The 25,625-nt window shown below is 37.1% G+C and overlaps 1 protein-coding gene across 1 annotated transcript in view; it reads right to left on the reverse strand.

The window, feature by feature from the left end:
- Positions 1-13,181: 13,181 nt before the first annotated feature.
- eipr1 (EARP complex and GARP complex interacting protein 1) overlaps positions 13,182-25,625 on the reverse strand; it is a 40,689-nt gene continuing 28,245 nt past the window's right edge. The window contains exons 7-10 of the mRNA XM_016480448.1: positions 19,377-19,544; positions 17,300-17,467; positions 13,673-13,852; positions 13,182-13,576 (exon numbers count right to left, since the gene is read on the reverse strand). Coding sequence (XP_016335934.1) covers positions 13,678-13,852; positions 17,300-17,467; positions 19,377-19,544 — 511 coding nt within the window. The 3' untranslated portion in view covers positions 13,182-13,576; positions 13,673-13,677. The remainder of the gene's footprint in view (positions 13,577-13,672; positions 13,853-17,299; positions 17,468-19,376; positions 19,545-25,625) is intronic.

The following is a 25,625-nucleotide window of genomic DNA, read 5'->3' on the forward strand; positions in this document are numbered from 1 at the left end:
ACTGTGCAAAACTCCCTTTTGGAACCTTTATTTTTAAGAGAGCATGGATGTTAAAGGAGACATAGATGGCAATAAAGAATATTTTTAAGAGTGTTGATCAAAATAATGCTGTCAAATACATCTTGCAGGAGATCTTCATGTTCTGTTCAGTATCTCATTAATATCACATTGTGATGAGAGGGGCGGGGCCGAGAGCCATGGGAACGGAGCGAGGCCGGTGGAGTAATTTCTAATGCACGACACCTGCGCCACTCACCGGTCTCGAGTCCCACGGAGGAGCTCCAGAAGGATAAAAGAAGGAGAGACGACAGTGTTGGACGAGAGAGGACCAGGCCTGGATTTTATTTTGTGTTTTGTGTGCGGCAGTCGAGGGGCTGCCGCTTTACTTTCATTTTGTGTTTGTTTATTTTATTATTAAAGTTTTGTTTAAGTGTTCGCCAGTTCCCGCCTCCTTCTTTCTGTGACTACAAACTGTGTTACACACATTAATATTAAAAAACACATGAATTCGAACAACTTGCACACATACAGCATTTGGGATGATGATTCTACCACATATATATATATAAACCATCTGATATTGAACACAAAAATCGCAAGAGCTTCCTCAAACAGCAAACTCCAATATGACTGTCTGTCTGTTTGTATGTGATTTCTGAATCACACAGGCTTTTATTAGTCCACCTGTAATCAAAGTCATCTGCCATCATTTACTCACCGTCATGTTGCTCCAGATCTGTATGACTTTTTTTCTTCGGCTGAACACAAAAGAAGACATTTTGAAGAATGTAACTAAACAGCTCCATTGGCTTTCACAGTAGAATCCAATCTTTGTAAGATTTCCAATTGTTTTGTTTTAAAACACTACAGTTATGAAGATATCCTGGAGTACAGCAGTAATCCACAAGCCAGACATTTAACCATTTGCATTAAGTCTTGTACACATATTGTACAAACTTTGTTCACTTCCATCTAGAAGTAATGAACACTGAAATATTTCAGTGACTCACTCAATATGCAGATGTGCTCAAAGGATTTGTTGGCAAACATTAAAACGACAGCCTGGGTATTTGTGCCTCTTACAAAACTTTTTTTTTTTTTTTTAATCTTGATGCCTCAAACCTTGCAAACACTGGCAATCCAACAACTATTTTTTTTTTCTCTCAGAAGCCTAAAAATGTCCGCTAACCTCTATACAACATATTAAAAAATTTCAGAAAAGTTCAGACTTCATGGATTCAGTTCAGAGCTCTGAAAATTCATGCATGCATCCGATTATGACAAGGGCATGCTACCAATGCTATACTGAGGTAGTATTTGTTTCAGCACTTCAGCATTGCAGGCAATGTGATTGATGTGACCAATAAAAATATTCTAATAAAAAAATTGTTGATAAATAAATAAATAAATACACTGCTACTGCATTTTAAATTATATGCTGTAGAAAAGTGTATCTCATACTGAGATTAAAGTGTAGGGAACATATTAGTTGATAAAACGTTTCAAAATAAGAATAACATTTTTATTATTCTTAGTAAATGCTTTATTTAAATTTTTAATCATTTTAATCTTACAATTAATTAATATTAATACCTATATGGGTTTACAAACAGCAGCTGAATGCATCTGCAGGCTCTTCTGTCCGGTGTGAGTTGTTTTTCCAGGGTGTTTGTGAAAATAAGCGAAGCATGCAGCCAGACTAGCAGTGAAAGTCAGTCTGAAGGGCTGTGTTATCTCTCACACATATGGTCACCTCAGGGACATTCGGCTCGTTCTGATCTTCCACCACCCAAATGTGCACTGCAGGCACAAAAGTTTAGTCCACTTCTCAGTACTGTCTGTCAGATAAAACAATTAAAAGCCTCTGAAGAGCCCTGCAGAGACACTGTCCTCTAGTTCCCCTTTCTGCACTAACAAACTCAAGCACAACAAACAGCTGCTGGAGAACTGCTGAAAATACACTAGATGAAAACATGCAGATCTCGGCTATTAAAAGGATAGTTCACATGCACACAAAAATAAAATTCTGTCATCATTTACTCCAAAACTTGACAACACAACATGAGCGGTTCATTCATAAATCCGTAGTATCTTACCTTCACGCTGTGGAAATACAATTTGGAAGGCAGAGGACAACGAGCGCAGCGCTGAAAAGGGCTGGAGCTACATGAAGTTGTGGCTGAAATTTCTATTGTTGCTTAAAAACATAGATCAACTCAAAATGACTCTTTCTTTTTTTTCTCCCATGAAATAGGAAATCCTGTCATCATTTACTCACCCTCATGTCATTACAAACCTGTATGACTTTCTTATTCTGTGGATCACAAAATTATCCTTTTTAATACATTTGTGAATGCTATTTCCCATGCAATTTCAGAAAACAAGGGTAGTTGAGCAGATCAGCCAGCTGAAACAGCTTATACCAGCCAATGAACAGCTTTTACCAGCTACAAACAATGCAAAACCAGCTGCCATCAGACTTTACCGTAGAGAATAACCGAGGAGAAATTGTCCACAAAAAAACACAATAGCTATTTTTACATATTTATGACTCAAGCGGACTGAAGGCGTCTTCAACTGATCAGATCAGAGATTGAACTGAAATTTCGATCTGATTGGAAGATCCCATTAACAGAAAAAATAGACACGTAAACTCTTGAATCCAAATATCTTCTCAATCAGATTCAAAAAACACCTTAAACACATGCGTAGTGCCATGATGCATATATTTATTTTAGTGCTGTCAAACGATTAATCGCGATTAATCGCATCCCAAATAAAAGTTTTTGTTTACATATTATATGTATATTTATGTGTATATTTATTATGTATGTATAAATACTGTGGTGGCCAGAAAGAGGTATGGTCCCCAACAAAGCAGCTTGAACACCTTCAGCACCATGGAGAGCCCCATCAGAGGAAGAAACAGGGGCTGGGCCACCCAGTAAGAGGGTTCAGGACCAGGGATAGCTCCCCTCTAACAGGGAGCCTCAGCTGCAGGCTGTTAGAGACAATCAACAACCACCACATAAAAGGGAACAGAGAGGCCTCAGTAGTGGCTCAGCCGGGGAGACGAGCAGATGCTGAATCACCCTAAGCCCAGACACGGGACAAGTTCTTGAGGATGGAGGTTCAGTGGGTTCGTGAGTAGCCTGAACACCTTTTAACTAACCCTCCATCTCTTCTGTCTTCCCTTCAGAGAGATTGATCTGCTGCCCCAAGAACAAACCACAGAAGGAAGAAAGGCTTTAGTTGCAGTTTTCCCCATCCCCTCTCCCTCACCTTATTGAGAAATAAAGAGAATTAAGTTCTGTTCCACCAAATATCTGCCTGGTGCATTATCTATGTGGACAACTTGAGCTAATCTCACCAAATCTTGTTCAAGGGCTTACAATACACACACATACAGTACATAATTTGAAAATATTTACATGTGTTTTTAAACGTGTGTGTGTATATATTTATATTCATACAATTTATATTATATATAAATATTTAATATATAAACATTTTTTTTTTCTGAAATGTGTGTATATATATATATATGTGTGTGTGTGTGTGTTATTTTGGATGCGATTAATCGCAATTAATTGTTTGACAGCAGTAGTATTTATATAATATACACAGTACACCCATATATTATGTTAAACAAAAACAAAAACAATTGTGATTAATCATTTGACAGCACTAATTTATTTACATTTATTGTTTCACAAACTGGTCAGTGAGTATTTACTAAGCATTTGCTAAACAAAAAGAAGCTCTTCTGGCATATTTGTCAGCTTTTTTATAGATATGTTATCAAAATAAATAGTTGTTGATTGTTAATGCATTGCTTGGTGGTTGCTTCACTCAATTCAAGAGCCTCTCACTTCAACTTGCATGTGTTTGGGACTTGAGACCACATCACTCTTTCACTGCATCTTAACTCTTTCTTTAAATTACACTAATTCCAGCCATTAGCTTTACAGCACTTCATAAAGCAATACGTTTAAGAACATACACATCGTCTCTGAGGCCAGATGGATATGTTCACCCTGGTTTGACATGCCAATCAACAGAAATATCTCAGATGGAATCTGCTATATATATATACAGTGTATATACACAAGTAGGCCTAATGTCTTTCAAATGTGCATGATTGAGTTCAGTGTCACGAAAGTGTCTTTTCAGAGTGATGCGAGTGTTATTTGACAGACTTTTCACTGATGTCCCAAAGCCATTTACAGAGCCGCTGCACATTTGCTACTGATGCAAAAACATAAAGCGAGACAGTACTGTACATGTCGAAGATCGGAAAAATTATTCCATTAAGCCTCTCGCTTCAAAGTGCGTGGTTGGGAGAGAAATACAAATGGCTTTCACCCACAAACATTCGCATGAATATTACATGATTTCCTGTTTATTATGAGGAATTAACACAATGACTCTGGTGGTTTTGGTAGCTTGTGCGCGGCATAAATTATCCTGCCTTCATTTCACATACTAACGGATCTCCTATTAAAATTCATATGAATCCTATTCAGGTAGCTTAGCTCTAAGCTCATTTACCCGATAGAACCCGTCATAAAACTAGAGTCCTATTAATCCAAGGCAAACTGATGCCAAGTGCTAAATGTGGCTCACGTTCGTATAGAAAAGCCAACAATATGCAGATGCATTCACAGGGATGAAGAGACACTGAATTTATGGAAAGCAGGCTGTTGTTTAGGACACACCGGATTAGACGAGTGTCCTTGCTGTGTTTATGGGATTGCTTTGAGAGCTGGCAGAGTCTCAGAGGCTTTGCAGGGATGCGACCCTTTATTAACAGTTAACCAGACTGCTGGACAGCAGCAGAAACTATACTGCATAATTATGCTGCCTTATTTCGGCCAGTTTTTAAAGCCGAGGTCACATTTACAGTCGTTTAGCCAAATTTTGCTGGCAAAATCCAGTCATTCTCATGGGAATCCCATGCAGATTTCACTCATTTTCAAGTTGAGTCTCCACACTGACCAACAGGGAGCTGCTTGCTTTGACTTCAGTGTGAGCCGTGCTTCATGCATCGCTACTCTATTATCAATAACAGACAGTTTGCTGAATTTTTGCTAATGTAATGGCGGATACATTACTTACCGAAGTTATAATGACTTGAAAGAGTGTTGGGGACAACACTGATTTCGGCAAACTGACATCCAGTTTTATCTAAATTAGGGCTATAAATCATTAAATAAAACTGAAAAACTAAAACTGTAAGAAAAAAAATCTTATTAAAAATAAACGGATATAAAATAAAATAAGAAAAATATTATTTCTTTATTTTTTTCAGCTAGTTGTCAAGGCAATATTTTCTTTTGAGGTTAATAAAATAAAAGAATACAATCTAAAAGATAAAATCTAATTAAAAATATATAACACTAACTATAATAGTATATCAGTGATACCAAAATAACACTTATCCAAATCATTGTGTCATTGCTATAGATACAGATGTAATCATTGGCTTTGCGGCACATCTTTAAATAAAAACAGCTAGAAGCTGCAACACAGAATGCGGGGATCTCATACTAAAAGGTATTTTTTAACTTGAAATGGTGTTTGAAAATGCAGTGCTCATGCTGTGAGACTCTAAAGACATCCATCTGCATCTGCAGATACTTCTAAATGGCAGTGTCATTTGTGATCATGAGCGCCAGTATCTCTAATGTTTGTTATGATCACCCAACCATACATGCAGGAAATCCAGCAACCCGCATTCATTTTCTCACCAATTAATCAAATATCTCTCAACATTACCTGACAAAGGCACAATAACAGAAGCAGCCCGAGAAGCGTTCTATCAGCTTCAGCCTTTGTTTCTCACAGCGCCACCCTGCCGCTAAACCGCATTACATCGCATCATTTTTGGAGAGCAGTCGTGTTGTTCTTCCACGCTCTTCTGAATGCAAATCCAGCACTCAAACACTGAGGTGGCGGCTATGTAGGTCACTTCCTCCTCCTCCACACAGGAATGAGAAACAGCACACATTCTTATTATAGCACACACACACAGCAGATGAAGTAGCTTCAGCCTGTAAAGCAGGCTTACTAATTCTCAAATCATGGATCCAGTGGCTTAGATAGAGGTAATAAACTAGTGAGAGAGTAGAGACGGATATTTTCTCCTCCTGAGGAAGGAGGGGCGGCGAACACCGCTGGGAAATGGTCTAGTGCCACGCTCCCTGAAATAACTCCTCTCCGCTCCGCTGTGAGAGTGTGGGAGGAATATTCATACACTGCTCAGTGCTCAGGCTGGAGATGTGCTTGAATAATTAGAGTGTTCAATTACATTTGCATCACCAAGATGCTTTCCGGTAATGACAACAACAACATGAAAACACATTCTAATAATCACTGTGCATAAAACGGCAATAATGACTTAAAATGCAAGCGAGAGCAAATGTGAAGCAAAGCTTGCATGGGAGCAAAATGATCATTAAATGGATCCACAAACTTGAGCTTCTTGACCAAATAATTGTGTGTGCAGTGATAAAGCCAACGGCTCTTACTACTGCAGAAGATCTGTGCACGGGCAAAATTGAATCAGCCAGTCACATACTGCAATATACAGTAGTGATATTTCATAAGAACTGCAATAATGTGTGCACTGCTGGAAATAATAGTACATAAATACTGGTAATAAATGTAATAAAATGCTACTAAGTACCGTACAGTATAGATGTTTATAAGGCCATCAGGAAACATGTTGGTTCCAGTTCTAAATTTAGAGTACATTCTTGTCTAAATTTAAGATTTTAAGATGTGTTTATGAAAGCGTTTGTGAGCGGATTTTATGCACAAATTCACGGCAATGTATAGGTTATAAATAAAGACATTGGGTCTCATTCACTATTATAAATATACATGGATTTTTCATACAGAAGAATAATTTCCATTTAAAAAAATCAGTGTATATGCGCACTAATTTGTTTTTAACCTCGTTTTAATGTTAATGAATTGATAATATTCTAAACGAGCGACCACATGCCTCAGGTTAGTCATTTTCATAAAACACGCCCAAACCATCTCCATATACAGGCTTTCTGCACAGTCTGAAGACTCATTTGTCACTCTCAGCAAACATGTGATGCTCTCTAAAGACGCTCATATCCTCCAGCAATAAGGGTAAGATCCTCCAGCAATGTCAAGTGTGCCGTCCTCAAAACCAGATCAAACACAATAAACAACTTAGATGGAAGTAATAGACAGATGACCCAAAAGCTCAGTCTTGCTAGATGCGGAAAATCCACAGACTCTCTTTTTACTGTTGGTCGGATTTTTGCTCTATATTTACCAGTGACATACATAATATGTGCAGCGATCTCTATGCGGTGTAATGGCCGAACATACTGTACCATCAACACAGACAGACCAAAGAGAAAAGCCTCAACGCTCTTCTGCAGTATATTCATTAGACCCTTGACCACACTGGACTGATGAGGAATGTCACTGCAGAGGCATGGGATCACTGTTAGGACAGAAACGGCTCCTGTTTGAAAGTGATCAATGACTGTAAGCCAGAACTCTCTAGAAGAAGAGCTCCATCTAACTCACTCCTCAGAGGCCATATCGCTGGAGACAACGGACATGAGAAATGAACGCAATTACGCCATTCCACAACCAATTATTTGTTCAGTGTGTTGGCTAAGGCGCATACAGATCACACTTTGCAAGTTCATGTAAGACAAAGCATGTGGTGTGTTATATTTTTGCCCGTTGTCACAATGGCCAAACCAAAGTGCATTTTTTATGCTAATTGTCAAGTCCAGCTGGAAGATGCTTCTTATGAGCTCAAAACCTTTCATAAAGTCAATTAGTCTGAAAAATGAATGCACTGGGCTTTTATTTCTCTTTTTCACTTGATGACAAAAACAGGACGCTTTTTAGCGCTAGTCCAACCGAATTAAAGGCAACTGATGTGCATTAGGTTGGGAACTATTGCTTTATTTAATCCTCTGGGCCCCTTCATTTTTGGGTCACACTTGGTACCCTTGCAGTCAAAAGTGGCCGAAGCCTTGATTTATTATTATTATTATTATTGCATTATTATTTAGAATTTTCAGGGGATTAGTTTGAAATGTTATGATACTATGCAATATTCATACATTTTTATGAGCCATTTTTCCACTGTCATTCTTGACCGCAAAGGTACCAAGTGTTACTTTTTATTTTATTTTATTTTTTTTTTACCCTTTAGCATATCCGAATCATGTCCATGATTTGTGTGTGTTCAGTTCACATAGCTAATGTGACAAAAGTGTCATCCCATTCTGATGAAGCAAAAAACAAAATTTTTCTGTCAGTTCCAAATGAAGAGGCCCAGCGGGTTAATCATTGTGTCACGAATCCTGTCCATGGACTTCCGTTCGATCGCCACCAGAAGTCACCCTTCCGTTACATTGACTCTTGCTACACAAACTGTTACACATCACCCTGGACTACATTTCCCATGCTCCATTGCACTAATCACAAGCTCATCTGAAACCAATCACACACAGCTGCTACCAATAACACACACTATATAAATCAGACCATGCCCGTTTACTGGACTACTCTTGTGTCTTGCCCTCAATATACCTGTTTGCCACCGTTTGGTCTCGTTTGCCCCGTAACACATTGTATCATTCTTATGAAGGAAATATTTTGAATTAATCTTCTCTGTGCTTTGGCATACAACAAAAGTCCAGAGCTAAAGCTCCAAAACATCAAAAATTAGTCCATATTCCAATACATCTTGCACTTTTCAGCATATATCTTAATGTATATTTTAGTACCTGTAAATATAATAACAATGAGATCAAACTGGACCAAATTTTAAGTCATTATTCCAGTGAAAATCTTTCCGTCCACTGCAGCGATTCAGTCTAATATGTGAATGCACATAGTCAAACTATCTTGAGCCGAAGAGTGCACACGTTTTAATAGCTGGAGGTTTATGCAAAAATCAAGTAATAGGGAGAGCAACATGAGGACTGATGAACACTTGATAGGCTGGATGTGTGGCTTCCGTTAGCAGTCTCTCCCCATCTGCGTATCGTTTCCCTTACGAAAAAGAAGTTTATTCAAGTGTGCTATTAGTATACTTCTTTTAAACTAAAAAATAGGAAAGTATACTTTCAGTCTAATTTTATAAATAAACTTGAAGTATACTACTTTTTGGTAAGGGTTGTCACTCGAAGAGGCTGTCCACATTCACCGCAGAGAAACTGCAAAAGCTGCGGCTCTCGTATGAATACAAATAGCCATCAAGCTAATACATACAAGCCATTTCAGCTCCACTAGCGGCACCGAATAGAACTGCCAAAATAATTCCATTTTAATCCAAACTGCATGGTTTTCCAGAACCCTCAAACCGCTACCAAACAGCTAGTCCTGCCCCAAAACCACACAAAACTCAGACTGGAGAAAATAGTTTGCTATATAGTGCTGCTCTCATCACTCGCTGCTCTACCGTCCTTCACTCAGAGAACAAGGTGAAAGTGTGAATCTTTGAGCTCTGCTTCAGTTGACCATTTTTTATACTGACAAAAATGCAAGGGACTGAAGAATGAACATTTGTGTTGAAGTATTATAACAGACTATGGCAACTCAGTTGTTTACATGCACTAGTATATAATCAGAACTTGGGTCTTATTCTGATTATGTATGCTCATGTAAATCACATTAATCCATTAATGCAGTGTCTTCTCGTTTCATTATGGGTTTTTTTCTCTGTAAGTGCTCAATAGTGTGCTAATGTGAACAAACAGAACTTCTCACATGCATGTCTGATTCTAATGTTTTTTGTTTAGTGAATAACTCAAATTTCACAAAAACTGTTTTTTTTAAGCAAAGCAATTGAATCAGTTCAGAAGACGGAATAATGCAATACTTTTATGATACTTCTTAGAGCTTGACAGTTGCAGTCACATCCTCTCATCCTGCGTCTTTATGTTTGGATCAGCATGTTAGGATTTTTTAAAAATCCCTTTCATTTTTCTTCTGCAAAACAGTAGGCTATCATTTCTTATTTGTTTATTTTTAAGATATTTTAAGAGCCATTGGTGTGTAATTAATTTGTTAGTAATACAAAACGATCATTTAATTTAACTTGAATAATAAAAAGTTATACTACACTTAAAACACAAAACAATATAAAATGAAGGAAAATAAACCTCTCATTTGTTTCTACTTTTTCGCTGTTTAGTTTAAGGAAATTCATAAAATCAGTGTTTTTTTTTTCATAATATAAAAATCTTTTTTAAATTTTTTTTCATCATTAATGTCTTACGAAGACAACAGAAAATATTTTTTTTTAGAATATGCTGATTTCTGGATTACCATTTATACACTGTTTAAAAGATTGAGATCAGTATGGTTATTTTTTAAAGAAATGAATACTTGTATACAGCAAGGATATATTAAATTGATTCAAAGTGACAGACATTTACACATTTATATATACTGTTTCAAATGATTTGTTTCAAATAAATGCATTTCTTTATTCATCAAAAGAATCCTGAAAAATGCATCACGGGTTCCACAAAAATATGAAGCATCACAACTGTTTTCAGCATTGCTAATAATCAGAAATGTTTCTTGAGCAGCAAATCAGCATATTAGAATGATTTCTGAAGATCATGTGACACTGAAGACTGGAGTAATGATGCTGAAAATACAGCTGCGCATCACAGAAATAAATTACATTTTACTATATATGCACATAGAAAACAGCTTTTTTAAATAGTAATAATATTTCAAAATATTACTGTTTTTATTGTATTTTTGATCAAATAAACGCAGCCTTGGTGAGCAGAAGAGACTCACTGACCCCAAACCCTTGAACATTAGTGCAGTTGTGGAACTTGGAATAGGCTTTATCAGGAAAATGCCACCCATTATCCAAACACAGCAGGACACTAGTCAACTGGTGCAATGGATTCAAAAACATTATGCTTTTGAAATGCAAATAATCTGAAAAAGAGACGTAAGCTGAGAGCAGCAGCCAGTCATATGAAAGAATCTTCCCCATGAGGATTCCACAAATAGAGAAACGCTGAGTTCAGAAATATTCCCAAGGCCATCCCAATAGCCTCCGATTACTCATTCCCAGCCATTCCTCCCGTCGTTCCCTCCGTTTGCACGTTCCTTTTATTTGCTGGGGTTTATTTCTGAATGCTAATCAGAGCTCTTGTGAAGGTAATCATCACCTGGGCTCTCCAAGGGCCGCTCTCCCGCACAAGAGACAGAAATAAATTATTAAATGAAATCTAATTTCATTTAATTCATTTGCGAGCAGCTGACTCAAATTTTGGCTGGGCCCTCTGGGAACTGCACAACAGTGACCCCGTGGTTTTAATATTGAATGTATTCAATAGATTTAACAGTATTTAAATATGACAGATACAAATATACAGCACTGGAGACACATGAGAGCGCTCCGATCGGACAGAGACAGCAATCAAATCATATCACAGAGCTATAATACACAGATGAACGACATTAAGCGGTGACCTGACGCAGTCTGCTGTGTTACTGTACAGATGTTTGTGCTACAGTATGTTTCAGTCTAACAGTGACTACATACTCTTTCAGCAACTTTAGTTCTGAAGTATTTTTCTCACTTATTTGGGGAAGTTGGCTGGTTTACAGTTTAAAAAGTTTACGATATTTGTATTTTTCTTCTACACTCCTATTGTATTGTTTCAGATAGCACCGATTCATCCAGTGGGGTCGTATGGATTATTGTCATGATGGCTGTATGTGCTTTTTAGAGCATCAACATTTGGGCACTCATTCATATTCATTATATGAAGTCACAGAGATGGATTATTATTATTTTAAATCTTCATTTATGTACATCTGAAGAAAGAAGTCATATAATGTACATTTGGAATGGCATGAGGGTGAGTATTTTTTTGATGGACTCACTTCAATGTCATTTGAAAAATTAACTGAAAAAAAAAACAAAAAAAAAAAACATTGACTTAAAGTCATAGCTTAAGTTTTTTTTTTTTTTGTAATGTTTACCAAAAAAAAAAAAAATGTTAACTGGGTTACTATAAGTTACCTTACTATATACTGTGAAAAATTTTAAATGGTGTAACATCACCGTATATGTAATTTTACACATGAAATTCAGATTTATTTTGTGTTGTTTATGGCCCTTTATATGTATTTATATGCATATTGGCCATTTTTATGGACAGCTACTTACAATGAACTCCTTTGAGCTTCCCACTTTACCACATTATGGTGGTTATCAAGTACAATTTAATGTAAAATAAAACATATTTTGGTATATTAACATTAAAGCATGCCATCAAATTACAGGATGGCATATTAGTGCGTATGTGTTATATATGGTTATGAGATGTGAAATATACAGGCAACAATGTGCCATCCTGTAATACCTGAAACACTATCTGTGTTTTTATGGTGAATTTCTGACAACCACAGCTGCAAGTTTTTGAATGCATTAAGACCAACTTGACCATCTGCAATGTTACACAGTTTCATAGCATTTCTCGTTTCCACAGTAAAAGCAGCTTCTCTGATTGGTGGATCTTTCTTCAGGAGTATGGGTAGTGTAGTCCTTCACCGGAAAATCTTCACTTTAGAAATGCAGTTAACAGTATGTCATCACTGAATGATCTCAGAGCTCATAGTGGGTCTGTGTTGAGAGATGTTAATTTTTCTGAATGTTGTAATGAATAGGATTTTACAACCAGAACGAGACTGTTATGCTCTATTGGGATTTCTAAATAGGAACTTTCATAAGTGAATACCACCTTTCATGGAGACACATTGTGGAGACGCAGTCATATCTCTCCATGCGCTCTCACAACCGGCACGTCCACAGAAGAGCAGGGGCAGCAGGGCTTGTGACAGACCACGGAGGGTTAAAATCCCTCAACTCCAAACGCATTTAACCTCCCCGCATCACTGACAACAGACGGCTTACGTAAAGAATCCGAGGCGCCACTCAAGACATTATGCATTCAGAGACTCATTCCACCGGCCCTGGTATTGACGGATCGGACCGCGGCCGTCCCTTGGCAGCCCGAGATGTGGAGAGTCAAGCTGCAATTAAAACAGGCTGTCACTGGAGGTGCTTTAACAAACACTCGCCTCGCAATTACAGACGGAGGAGAGGAGAGCCAGATAAGGGGAGAAGGACATCAAATCTTGCTCTTTAATTAAAGCTGTTTTATGGGAAACATACAGGGGTAATTAGGCTTTCTCTGACAGCTCCACAGAGCATTGCTTTTGTGATAAGACACATAATCATAATTAATCTTCAGGGTTCTGATTTCCCACAGCACCAAACAGAACACGCAAAAACACAAGAACACCGATATCTGCGTTCATATTAACTAACGCGGGTGCTGATGAACGGCAGACCAGCTCAATAAATCATCAGGTGTTGGGAAATCACCACACAAATACAGTGACGAGTAACAGCTCAGCTGCTGCAGACGTTTAATGCGATAGAGTTTACTCAAACAGTCCCGTATGAAGTCAAAGCAGGATTTCACTCATCCACGTCTGCAGAAGCTGGGAATGTGAGTTCATCCTGGAAAAAGAGAGAGACCAACTGTTATTTTTTACACATTACTCATTATTGAATAGTATCATTAGTGTCCCTGTTTTCCATCATTCTGATGCTCACCTGTTCTACAGTAGGATCCGGTATTTGAGGGCTCGAGGGACTCTGTTAATCACCAGCCGGCCGTCATAGCTGAGGGAGGCGAACAGCCAGGGGTCTGCAGCAGACCACTCCACCGCATACACGCTGTCCTCGTGCTCCTCATATGTGGCAATGATGCTGTCCCGCAGGGGCTCTTTCCCCCTTCACACAACATACATGAGCAGAGTAAGTGATGCTAGCAATATATAACTGTATACAAGTACTGTGGCACACAAACTGAATGCAACAGAATCAAACCTCAACTAAACTGACATGTACTGAATAGCATTAAATTCCATGAAATTGAATATATTTTAAACATACATTTATTTTTATCTCACTGAACTGAAATTGCATTGAATTGTACTGAACACAACTGAAAAAAACAAATGTATTTCGTGGAATCAAAGCTGAATCAAACTGGACTGAAAAACACTGAGTTACAGTTGGTTGAACTGAACTGATCTGATCTAAACTATACTGAACTGGACTAAAATTAATAGAATTGAATAGTGCTGAACTCAACCGAAAATAACAAATGTGTTTTGTGAAATTTAACTGAATCAAACTGGAGCAAAAAATACAGAGCTAGATTGAACTGAACTGACCTCAACTAAATTGTACTGAACTGGACTGAAATTAATGGAAATGAATAGAATTGTATTGCACTAAACTAAAATACATTTGTTCTTTTTGTGGAATTTAACAGAGCTAGACTAAACTGAACTGACCTGATCTAAACTATACTGAACTGGATTGACATTATAAGAATTTAATAGAACGGTATCTGAACTTAACTGAAAAATAACCGACCTGAACTAAATTGTACTGAACTGGATTGAAATGAAAGAGAATTGTACTGAAATCAATTAAAAATAAAATATATTTTGTGGAATTTAAATGAATCAAACTGAACTGATCAAAAAACACTGAGCTAAACTGACCTTAATTGTATTGAACTGGACTGAAATTAATGGAAATGAATAGAATTGTATTGAACTAAACTAAAATACATTTGTTCTTTTTGTGGAATTTAACAGAGCTAGACTAAACTGAACTGGCCTGATCTAAACTATACTGAACTGGATTGACATTATAAGAATTTAATAGAACGGTATCTGAACTCAACTGAAAAATAACGGACCTGAAATAAATTGTACTGAACTGGATTGCAATGAAAGATAATTGTACTGAAATCAATTGAAAATAAAATACATTTTGTGGAATTTAACTGAATCAATCTGAACTGATCAAAAAACACTGAGCTAAACTGACCTGGCCTAATTGTACTGAACTGGACTGAAATTAACAGAATTGTACTAAACTTAATTAAAAAGAACATTACTGGGCTAGACTAAATTTATCTGAACTAAACGATACTGAACTGGATTGAAATTAATAGAATATAACTGAAAATAAATATATTTTGAGGAATTTAACTGAATCAAACTGGACTGAAAAATACTGAGTTAGATTGAACTGAACTTGACTGAATTAAATAGAAATGTATAGAATTGCATTGAACTAAGTTGAAAATAACAAATGTATTTCCTATAATTGAACTAGATCAAACTGAACTGAAAAACACAGAGCTAGATAGAATGGAACCGACCTGATCTAATTGATATTGAACTGGATTGAAATGATTAGAATTTAATGGAACAATTTAATGGAACGGTACTGAACTCAACTGAAAATGAACTCACCTGACTTAAATTGTACTGAACTTAATTGAAATACACAGAATTGAATAGAATTGTAATGAATTCTATTGAAAAAAGTGATTCCTAGAATCTAACTTAATCAAACTGGACTGAAAAATACTGAGCTAGACTGAACTGAACTGACTTGAACTAGGGCTAGGCGATATGGCCAAAAAATTATCACGATAAAACTGTTTATATCATCGATATTGTTAATTGTCATGATAAATTCAAATCTCTATTTCTTTAAAATTTAAAGGCAGATTTTTGCTCCTAAGTGAAAGTTGTGAAAATTGTGGTTTTAAACTACTCGTCATGGTCAGAACATGATAAACACTTCACATTTTTTAATTATGTACACTTTTGCAGTTATTTTCCCTTAACAAAATAAATAGAAAAATTAAATAGATGAATTTATAGAAACATTCATTTCTTAGTTTCTGCACGTTCTAATGAGGGATAATGTTTCAAATCATGAAACCGATTTGTGTTGCCTGACTCCCATAGAAATGCACATTTGACAGTAGCTTGAGTTAGGACGCAGATGTAAATTAATATTCATTATTAAAAACAGTAACATCTGTAAAAATTTTAACAACTTTAATAATTGTATTATTTAATTATTCTAACTGTTTGAGGTTTAGTAAAATTAACTATAAATGTATGCTTCCATAGTAGCATACATTTAGACCATGATAACCACAGTTAAAAGCACACATCATGGTGCAGTTAGTGTTACTACAATAAATCCATGGTAAATGATGGCGATTTGTAGACTGAAAAGCCTTCTGACTGTATCATTGCGCACAGTGTTTCTTCTGTTTGTCAGTGCTATTTCTATAAACTAGTTTACATCACAAGTTATTTGTGTTCTTCGCTGAATCCAAGCGCTTCACACCAGATCTCACAGTGTTGTTTAGTGGTCGCATGACCGAGACTTTCAGTGAGTGAACGCATCTGCTCTAGTGAGCTCGCGCTGCGCTGCCGTTTGAACTTTTAGCTGAGTGGATAAACGCTAGTAACGCTAGTAATAAATATTTATTAGATAACTAGATAAACTCAGTTCAAATGAATAGCACTGTTTCATTACGTTTTTTTATACTGAACATTTATCAAATTCTTGTTATCGCTTTATTGAGGAAAATTATATCACAATAATAATCATTAACATTTTATTGCCCAGCCCTAACCTGAACTAAATCCTACTGACCTGGAAATGAATAGAATTGTACTGAACTCATTTGAAAAGAACAAATATATTTTGTGGAATTTAACTGAACCAAACTGGACTGAAAAACACTTAGCTAGACCGAACTGACCTGAACTAAATTTCTGTCATGACAACTCTCAGAGGGATTGGCGTGGTAATGTAGATGACAATGTTAATGTATTTGGTCTTGGTGGAATAGATCTGCTACACTGCTGCTGCTGCTGAGTACTGAGAAGACTTGCTAGTGCCAATACATCCACAACATGCTGCTGTGAGCATGTAAGAAATACTGCTGCTGCACATATAGCATACATGAATCACCTCATAGCAGATCTATACAGGTGGAGCTGGGGAAGGTGGAGGGTTTCTGAAGCAAGCTGCAACTGCTAAAGCAAGCACTAATCACATATTTGAATGTTGAGCAGCGAGCTCATTGGCTACCGATACAGGAGAGAACCAATCAGCTGTGCCATGTGATAATTATGTCATTAGGTCAGATTGAGTTAGACCTATCGGACTGCGCCATCTAGAGTTTCATGCCAGAACTCTGTATTTTCCTGAACGGGATTCAAATGAACAGAATTGTACTGAACTCAGCTGAAGAGAACAAATGTATTTTGTTGCATTTATATGGAAAATCTGAGGACACAAAAAAAGCTGATGTGGAAGGTGAGAGAGACAGAAAGGGATGTGTACTTGTCTTCCTGCTGGCTCTCCTCGTTGTCACTGAGCTCGTCGTCATCCACCAGGTGTCCGAACGGCTCGGAGGAGATGGACACCATGTTGGACAGGATGACCCTGCTGTCGCTGCTGCCGGTGAGCAGCAGCTGGTCGTGAGAGTGATTGTACCTCACACTCCACACCCTGAAACACACAGCACAGCGTCACACACGCCTGCGTTCCTGCCCTTGCCCACGACACCCGGACTTATTTCTCTTTCCTCTTCATCCATCTATATAAGCCCCGGGCACGGCTCAGTAAAGGATCCCAGCCCTCATAGCCAGGGATTGTGGGAGGATAACTCAGCTGTCAGCAGTCAAATCTGGCTCAGTCAAGACTTCTCCCCAACTAATCTGTCTTCTATCCCAAAATATTCCCTAATACCTCCCACCCCGAGGCTCAGCCGAACCCCTGTCGCTGCAAACACAAGAAATGAGAATCATGTACGGGACGTTGTTGTCGTGGCTCTTTCCTATCTAAATAGGATCAAAACGGCTCTGATTGATCCGGCGCCTCTATCTGTAAGAGATAGAATCCTGTGGCTGACATGCTATCATGCCTTGATTGGTGCGTGTACGCGTGTGTGTGTGTGTGTGTGAGATTCTGAGGCAATTATATCCAGTGACTCACACCTACGAGCAGATACTCTCTCGCAATCACACACACACTCCTCTTTCTCCACTGAAATAGATCTGCAGTGAGCTAAATCCAGCTACGCTAACACACCCCGGAGCGCTACAACACACAACTATAGCATCAGCAAGATGTAAGAGCACAGATATACACACACTAATTAAAATACTGTCTTCTACATTTAAGATAACCACGTTGAAACCAGACACGCACAGATAAAATAGCACAGGAAGGCTGGCTTTGAGTGCGGCTGGATTCAAGACAGATGTGAAAGATTGCACTAACACAAGCCTCAAATCTCATGAAAAGACGATTATCTTTGACTAAAATACAATTATAAATGTGGCTGCAAAGGTAGGTCACATTAGACGGATTAACGGCTAATTAAAAGAGATCTCACACACGGGCATTTCAACTAATAAAAAGCTACTGCTGGGTGTCATTTACCACTGATATAATGAACAGGACACAAGGTAGTCTAATTATTTGACAGATTCAATTATGTTTAGTGAGTAATACAATTTTTTAAATAAACAAACAAACAAAAACACTACAGTTCAAAAAAGTTGAGGCTGGTAAGATTTTTTAATGTTTCCGAATGAAGACTCTTCTGCTTTCCAAGGCTGCATTTATTTGATTAAAATTACAATAAAAACAGTAATATTGTGAAATATTATTTAAAATAATATAAAATACAACCATTTAAAATAACTGTTTTCTATGTAAATATATATTGTAAAATGTAATTTATTTCTGTGATGCAGTGCTGAAATTTCAGCATCATTACTCCAGTCTTCAGTGTCACATGATCTACAGAAATCATTCTAATATGCTGATTTGCTGCTCAAGAAACATTTCTGATTATTATCAATGTTGAAGAATGTTGTGCTGCTGAATATTTTTGTGGAAACTGTGATACACTACCACTCAAATGTTTGGGGCAAGTAAAGATGTTTTTAAAACGAGGATCCTGAAAAAAGAATGCATTACAATTTCCACAGAAATGTTACACAGCCATAATAGTTTTCTATATTGATAACAAAAAGAACCATTGTTAATAATTGAGCACCAATATAACTGATAATAACTGAGCAGTAAATCAGTATATTAGAATGATTTCTGAAGGATCATGTGACACTGAAGACTGGAGAGATGATGCTGAAAATTCAACTTTGATCACAGCAATAAATTACATTTGAAAATATATACACGTAGAAAATAATTACTTTAAAGTGTAATAATATATCACAATATTTTTAATGTTTTTACTATGTTTTTGATGAAAAAAGAAGAATCAGAAGATACATCTTTCAAAAACATTATTATTCCAACTTTCAGTATTTGACCTGTAGTGTAAGTGTACATTTTCAGATTTCTTGTGCAGTGTTGGTGTGTGTTGGAGTGTATTTCTGTGTCTGACCAGTGAGAGTGCTCCTCCAGACACTTGACGGGCTCGTTGATGTGACGCACATCCCAGAACTTGACTTTACAGTCGTCGCCGCAGCTGGCCAGGTAATACTGCTTGTTGGGGTTGAAGTCCAAGTCTCGCACCAGCTGCCCATGAGCGCTTTCAATGCAGTAGATCTGACTGTGAGCAACAAAAACATCACATCACACACTCAGACCAACGCAAACGAGAAAGCAAACGAACAACTGAGAGAGAGTGATGGAGAGAGAAGCACAGAAGAGAACGAGAGGAACAGACAGAGCGGGAAAGCGAGAGATAAGTATAGAGCATTTCTCATGAATCAAAAGCAGCCCGAGCGTCTGGGTCTGAAGGTCAAACCTCCATCAAGCGACGTGTAAAAGTGTGACAAGCCATAAAGCACAGGCTGCTGGCGTCCTCTCGCAAGGTGATGACTCCCTAGGCTGCAGGCTGGATTTGCTTGTAAAGGTGCTCTCTTTGTGTGTGTGTGTGTGTGTGTGTGTGTGTGTGTGTGTGCTTTAGGGGACCTCAGGCTCATCTGTATGGACTAAACACAGTCCAGATGTATTACTACACCATCACGTCTGGATTTTTCTACTCCCATTAGCCGGCTATCTTGCCACACACTCATTAGACAATTAACATGCTAATTAAAAATCTCATTAAAACAGGAAGTGAAATATTTGACATGTGAGAGTGTATGGAGCTTCAATTAAGTCTCCATTCAAGACAAGTCAAACTCAGCCGCTCGAGAGCCATGTTAACATCGAGAGTCTCGTTTTACTATTTAATATGCCATCTAGGGCTGCAACTAACTACTCTTTTGGCAATCGAATAATCAGACAATTGTTTATTTCAATCGAATAATCGGACAATTATTTATTTCATCAAAATCTTAAGTTGTCAAATTATAAAAAATATATATTTTCTTATTTTATAAGTGAAATATGTTGTTATTCCACAGCTTTCTCAACACTCTCTAGGGATGCAACTCGATCAATCTGACAATTACTTTGCTAATTGATTAATCGGACCATTGTTTTTTTTTTAAACGATTTAAAAAATATATTTCCTTAGTTCATGATAATTTTATGATGCTGTTATTCTATATCTAGCTCAGTGTTCTCCCTCCATAAATTGCAAATTACAGTAATCAGGAAATATTTTATTTATTCTATGTAAGATTTCAATTAAATATAGCTCATTTATTGATCGACAACAAACCTTTTGTCAAATTGTTTTCTCATTTTCTGTCAACAGTGAAATAAGAGCTGAATTCAAAATAGCATAATATAACACTTTTCATTTTCTATATGTTTATAGGACAGAAAGAGTTGAGTAATGCTATTTCAAATTCAGCCAAGCAGTAATGACAATACTCATGATGATGATATTATGATTTCATCACATTTACAGATAATAGTATACAAGTTAACCTATACAACATATAAAGAATCTATCAAAGACACAGAGATCTGGCCACATGAAACTATATGACATTCATTGAAGATTTTAATATAAAAGTACATTTTATTTTCATTACTTGTGAAGGTCCGTTAATTCGACATAGACCCAACTAATGGCACTGGTGGTGCGAGGACCCTATTGGAATTGCTTGTTTGTTTCTTCTTCTTCTTCTCCAAAATGAATCACATTTTTGAGGGCCTAAACATGCTCGAAAACTCATGAAACTTTGCACACACGCCAGAGGTGGTGAAAATTTACATCTGATATGGGTTTCAGAAGTGGGTGTGGCAAAATGGCTCAATAGCGCCACCTATAAAATTTCAACTAAGTGCTCCTCGAGCTATGTTTCACATACATGTACAAAGACACATGTAACACACCAATACCTACAAAAAAGTCTCTCGGTACGAAGTCCGAAACCCAACAGGAAGTCCATTATTTTGAATTTTTTCAACAAGTTTTGTGTCGTTTTTGCCATTTTCAGGTGTTATATTTAAACAAACTCCTCCTAGAGATTTAAACAGACCAACACCAAATTTGGTCAGTGTAATCTAAAGCCCTTTGTGACGTTAAATTGCACAGATCTTGAGTTTTCACTGAAGGGTGTCCGTGGCGGCCTGACAAACTTCGATGTTTCGCCATGAAATAGGAAGTTGTTATAATTCAGGCATACAATGTCCGATCTGCTTTAAACTTCACATGTTTGATAACAGTCTTGTCCTAAACACATGCCCATATTCAGTTATAGTCATAGCGCCACCTGCTGCAAACAGGAAGTGGCATGTTTTATGCTCTAACGAACTCCTCCTAGAGATTTAATCACATCAACACTATATTTGGCCAGTCTGCTCTAAAGGCCTTTGCGATGTTAAATTGCAAAGATCTTAAGTTTTCGTTAAAGGGCGTGTCCATGGCGGCGTGACAAAGTTCGATGTCTCGCCATGAGAATATAAGTTGTTGTAACTCAGCCATACAATGTCCGAACTGCCCCAAACTTCACACGTTCGATAAGAGTCCAGGCCTGAACACATATAAAGGCCAATATTCTGTTATAATCATAGCGCCATCTGCTGGCTACAGGAAATTACTTGTTGTACACTAACTTAAATATGCAATGTCCAATCTGCACTAGACTTCACATGTTTGGTAAGAGTCCTGGCCTGAAGACAGCTAAAGGCCAATATTCAGGTATAATCATACCTGTTGGCAACAGGATATGTCATGTTTTACACTAACTCAAACATACCATGTTCAATCTGCACCAAACTTCATATGTTTGATCAAAGTCCTGGCTTGAAGACATCTACATGCCAATATTCAGTTACAGTCATAGCGCCACCAGCTGGCAGCAGGAAGTTTGGCACATATAAATGACTTTGATGTATTCCTCCTATATTTACCAATTTAAATGCATATTGCTGACCATTCACTGTTTTCCTAAAGCCACCGGGTGGTGGTGAACCCGGGTGCAAGAGCCCTTTCAACACTACTTGCAGCTTTAATTCATAATGAAATTTATTGCTGACCATCATTATTGATTTTTAGTGATTCTTTTGATTAGTTGTTGTAGCCTTAATTCCATCATCTTATCATTTTTTCAGTTATACTTATGATTTTCAGCACAGCCTCAGTCTGTTCACTGACCATCTCATACATTTTGCACACAAAAGTTGAAAATACAGGCTAAGATTATCAGACTGTTAAATAAGCTCCAAGAGTTGAGGTGCACAGGTTTATATCAGGAACAAAAATCGTGTTTAAAAGCTTATCGAAAAATTGACTTAATCGACAATCAAACTCAATTGAGACTTAACTCAGACTCCAAATGAGAGACTCATGAACAGCACAAGTCTTGAGGTCTATAAGGAGAAATCTTTCTCAGAATTTTGTGACTAAAAGGGTGTTTTGTGCACTCAAATGTCCAATTGAGTGGCGTTTACAGAAAAATGATAGTGATTTAGTTCTTCATACACTCACTTAAAATTATGGCATTAAAAATTAAATCATTATTTAATTCATGTAGAAACAAACTTTCAGTCACACTATATTAGGTGGCCTTACATACTATGTACTTAACCATTTGATGCAATATATTTATTATGCACATATTGGTCCATTGTATTTATGGTAACACTACAGAACACATATTCACTGTTAACCAGCTGCTATTACTCATTATTAATTAGCATGCATAGTATTAGCACACTGGCAGTTTATTAGTACTTCACAGTGAATATGTGTTCCCTAATCGAAAAGGGTCACCATAATTACATTTAAACTATTTGCATTTATTTGTACAGTAGTTATACGGTTAACTTCATCCCTAATTGTATTGCAAAACCCTTATAATCCTAACCCTAGCCTTACTATTAAAACCCAACCCTACCGCAAATACAGTATATTAGCAGTAAAAGTGTTAATTGTCCAGAACAACATGTAGTTATGTGGTAAATCCATAGTCTTGCAGGTATTTAATGTTAGTACATAGTAGTTAAGACCACTGAATATAAAGTGTGACCAATTATTTATTTATATACTGTATATATATATTTTTTTTACATAAGTATGACTTAATGAAGAAAGAAATCCTTTGGAGTAATACATAATATATGACATGAATTGTCTTGTGACAGAGTTTATAAAATGTACCAACATAATGAAAACAAAGAACAAAAGAAGATATTTTGAAAAATTTAGGAACTAATTTCCGGTCCCCATTGACTTACATAGTATTTTTTTTTCAGACTATGGAAGTCAATGGGGACCAGCTGCTTGTTTACACATTCTTCATAATATCTTCTTTTGTGTTCAGTAAATCATGACAGAATTTTCATTTTAGCTAGACTATCCCTTAAACACTAAATGCCCCTTAAAAAAAAAGGGTTTTATAGGTTGCTCTTGACAAATGGATCAGAATCTATGCTGATATTGTTGCATGCCCTCTAGTTGGCTTTCTCAAACCACGCAGACGTGACAAAGGAGACCTCTAGCAGACGGACGGGTTGCGAACGTTCTCTGGAGCAGGGGACGTGTCCCGAGCCACAGCCAGCGCCGACCCAGCCAAGGAAATGGAGCAAGAAACGAGGTTAGCGGCGCTGCTCCTGAGTCCTTCATGCTTGTAAATGTGAAATTGGGATCCGATCAGGCAAAGCCTGGGTGAGCACCCACCACACAACATCGGACAGAGATTAGTTTGTGTTGATCCGTAAGCCTGCGGACACGCGCGGGCCAATCTGCATCCCTTTCCTGGCATCCCTTTCCAATCTGCATCCCTTTCCTACGATACATATGCATGTATCATGTATCATGGAAAAAAGTCATTCTGAGCCGCGGTTCCGCATTGCAGCGAGGCAAGGCCGGCTGATAAATGGACGTGGCTGAGCGGATCGGGCTGCGCCAGCGCTCACGGAGCCGGACCTCTGTTTCCATGGCAACAGCCAGTCACATGACGGCTGAACGAAAGGGCTAGAGGCCTGACGTCTGCCTCCGTCTACGAGGAAGACAGTTTAAAAGCATGTGGATTTCAAACAGCTCTTAAACGCTCTGCAGGAAATGGCACTTTCTGAAGGCTACGGGTTATTAGGTAGACAGCAGGAAAGTTAAAAGGTCAGGAGACAGTCTGTGGATGTTTGACACACTGCGAAGACGTCCGGTGTAAAAACACTGACGTGTGTGGTTCGCATTTTTTGCAGCAAAGATGTCATGATATTAGTCTAGCAGGGTCTAGAACATAGAAGGGATGTCACACATACTCACACACACACACACACACACACACACACACACACACACACACACACACACTTGTCTGGTCAGCTATCCTTGTGGGGACTCTCCATATAGGCGTAATGGGTTTTATACTGTACAGACCATATATTCTATTGCCCTACACCAACCCTACACCTAAACCTACCCCTTACAGGAAACTTTCTGCATTTTTAGATTTTCAAAAAACTTCATTCTGTGTGATTTATTAGCTTGTTTACCCGTGACACGAGTCCCCATGATTCTGTGTGTATTCAGGTTTAAGTCCCCACCAGAATAGAAAAACAGGTACACACACACACACACACAAAAGCAGCCTAAAGAGGATAAAGGAATAATAATGATAATAATAATAATAATAATAATAAATACAATTTAAATAATATAAGTCACAAATTCACTAAAAAACTTTTATTTACTTTTTATTTCAATTATATTTTTTCATAATTAAGAATCCATCAATTACATTGGCATGATATATTCATAACATTATATATTTTTTTGATACAGCAGCACAGATTACAACAAATACATTTTACTTTGTTGTATTGCATGTTACAGCTTTTATTTGATTTTTTTATCAAAAATTGTTGCATTGCATGTTTCATTTAATTCATGTAATAACTTTTTAAAATTAAATGATAAAAATGTATAATATTTAATTCATATTACAGCAGTACAGATAAATAGATCTAAAAAAATTCAAATTTATAATCAAATTGGTAAATTTATTCCATGTTATACCCTTTATTTTTTATTTTTTTTAATAATTTGTATTGCATATTTAATTTTATTTTAACGTATTAATTGTTATTTTTAAAATGATAAAATCATTTAAAAATGTGCATCCATTAATTATGTTGGCATGGTATATTCATAACTTTATTGCATAACATTTTTAGCTATAGCAGCACATGTGCAAATACATTTTAATTGGTGTATTGCATGTTATAACTTTTATTTTATTTTATTCACTAAAAATATTGGCATATAAAATTCTTTTGGCATATA

The sequence above is a fragment of the Sinocyclocheilus anshuiensis genome, unplaced genomic scaffold, assembly GCF_001515605.1.
Source record: "Sinocyclocheilus anshuiensis isolate Anshui unplaced genomic scaffold, SAMN03320099.WGS_v1.1 scaffold161, whole genome shotgun sequence".
Classification (NCBI taxonomy): domain Eukaryota; kingdom Metazoa; phylum Chordata; class Actinopteri; order Cypriniformes; family Cyprinidae; genus Sinocyclocheilus; species Sinocyclocheilus anshuiensis.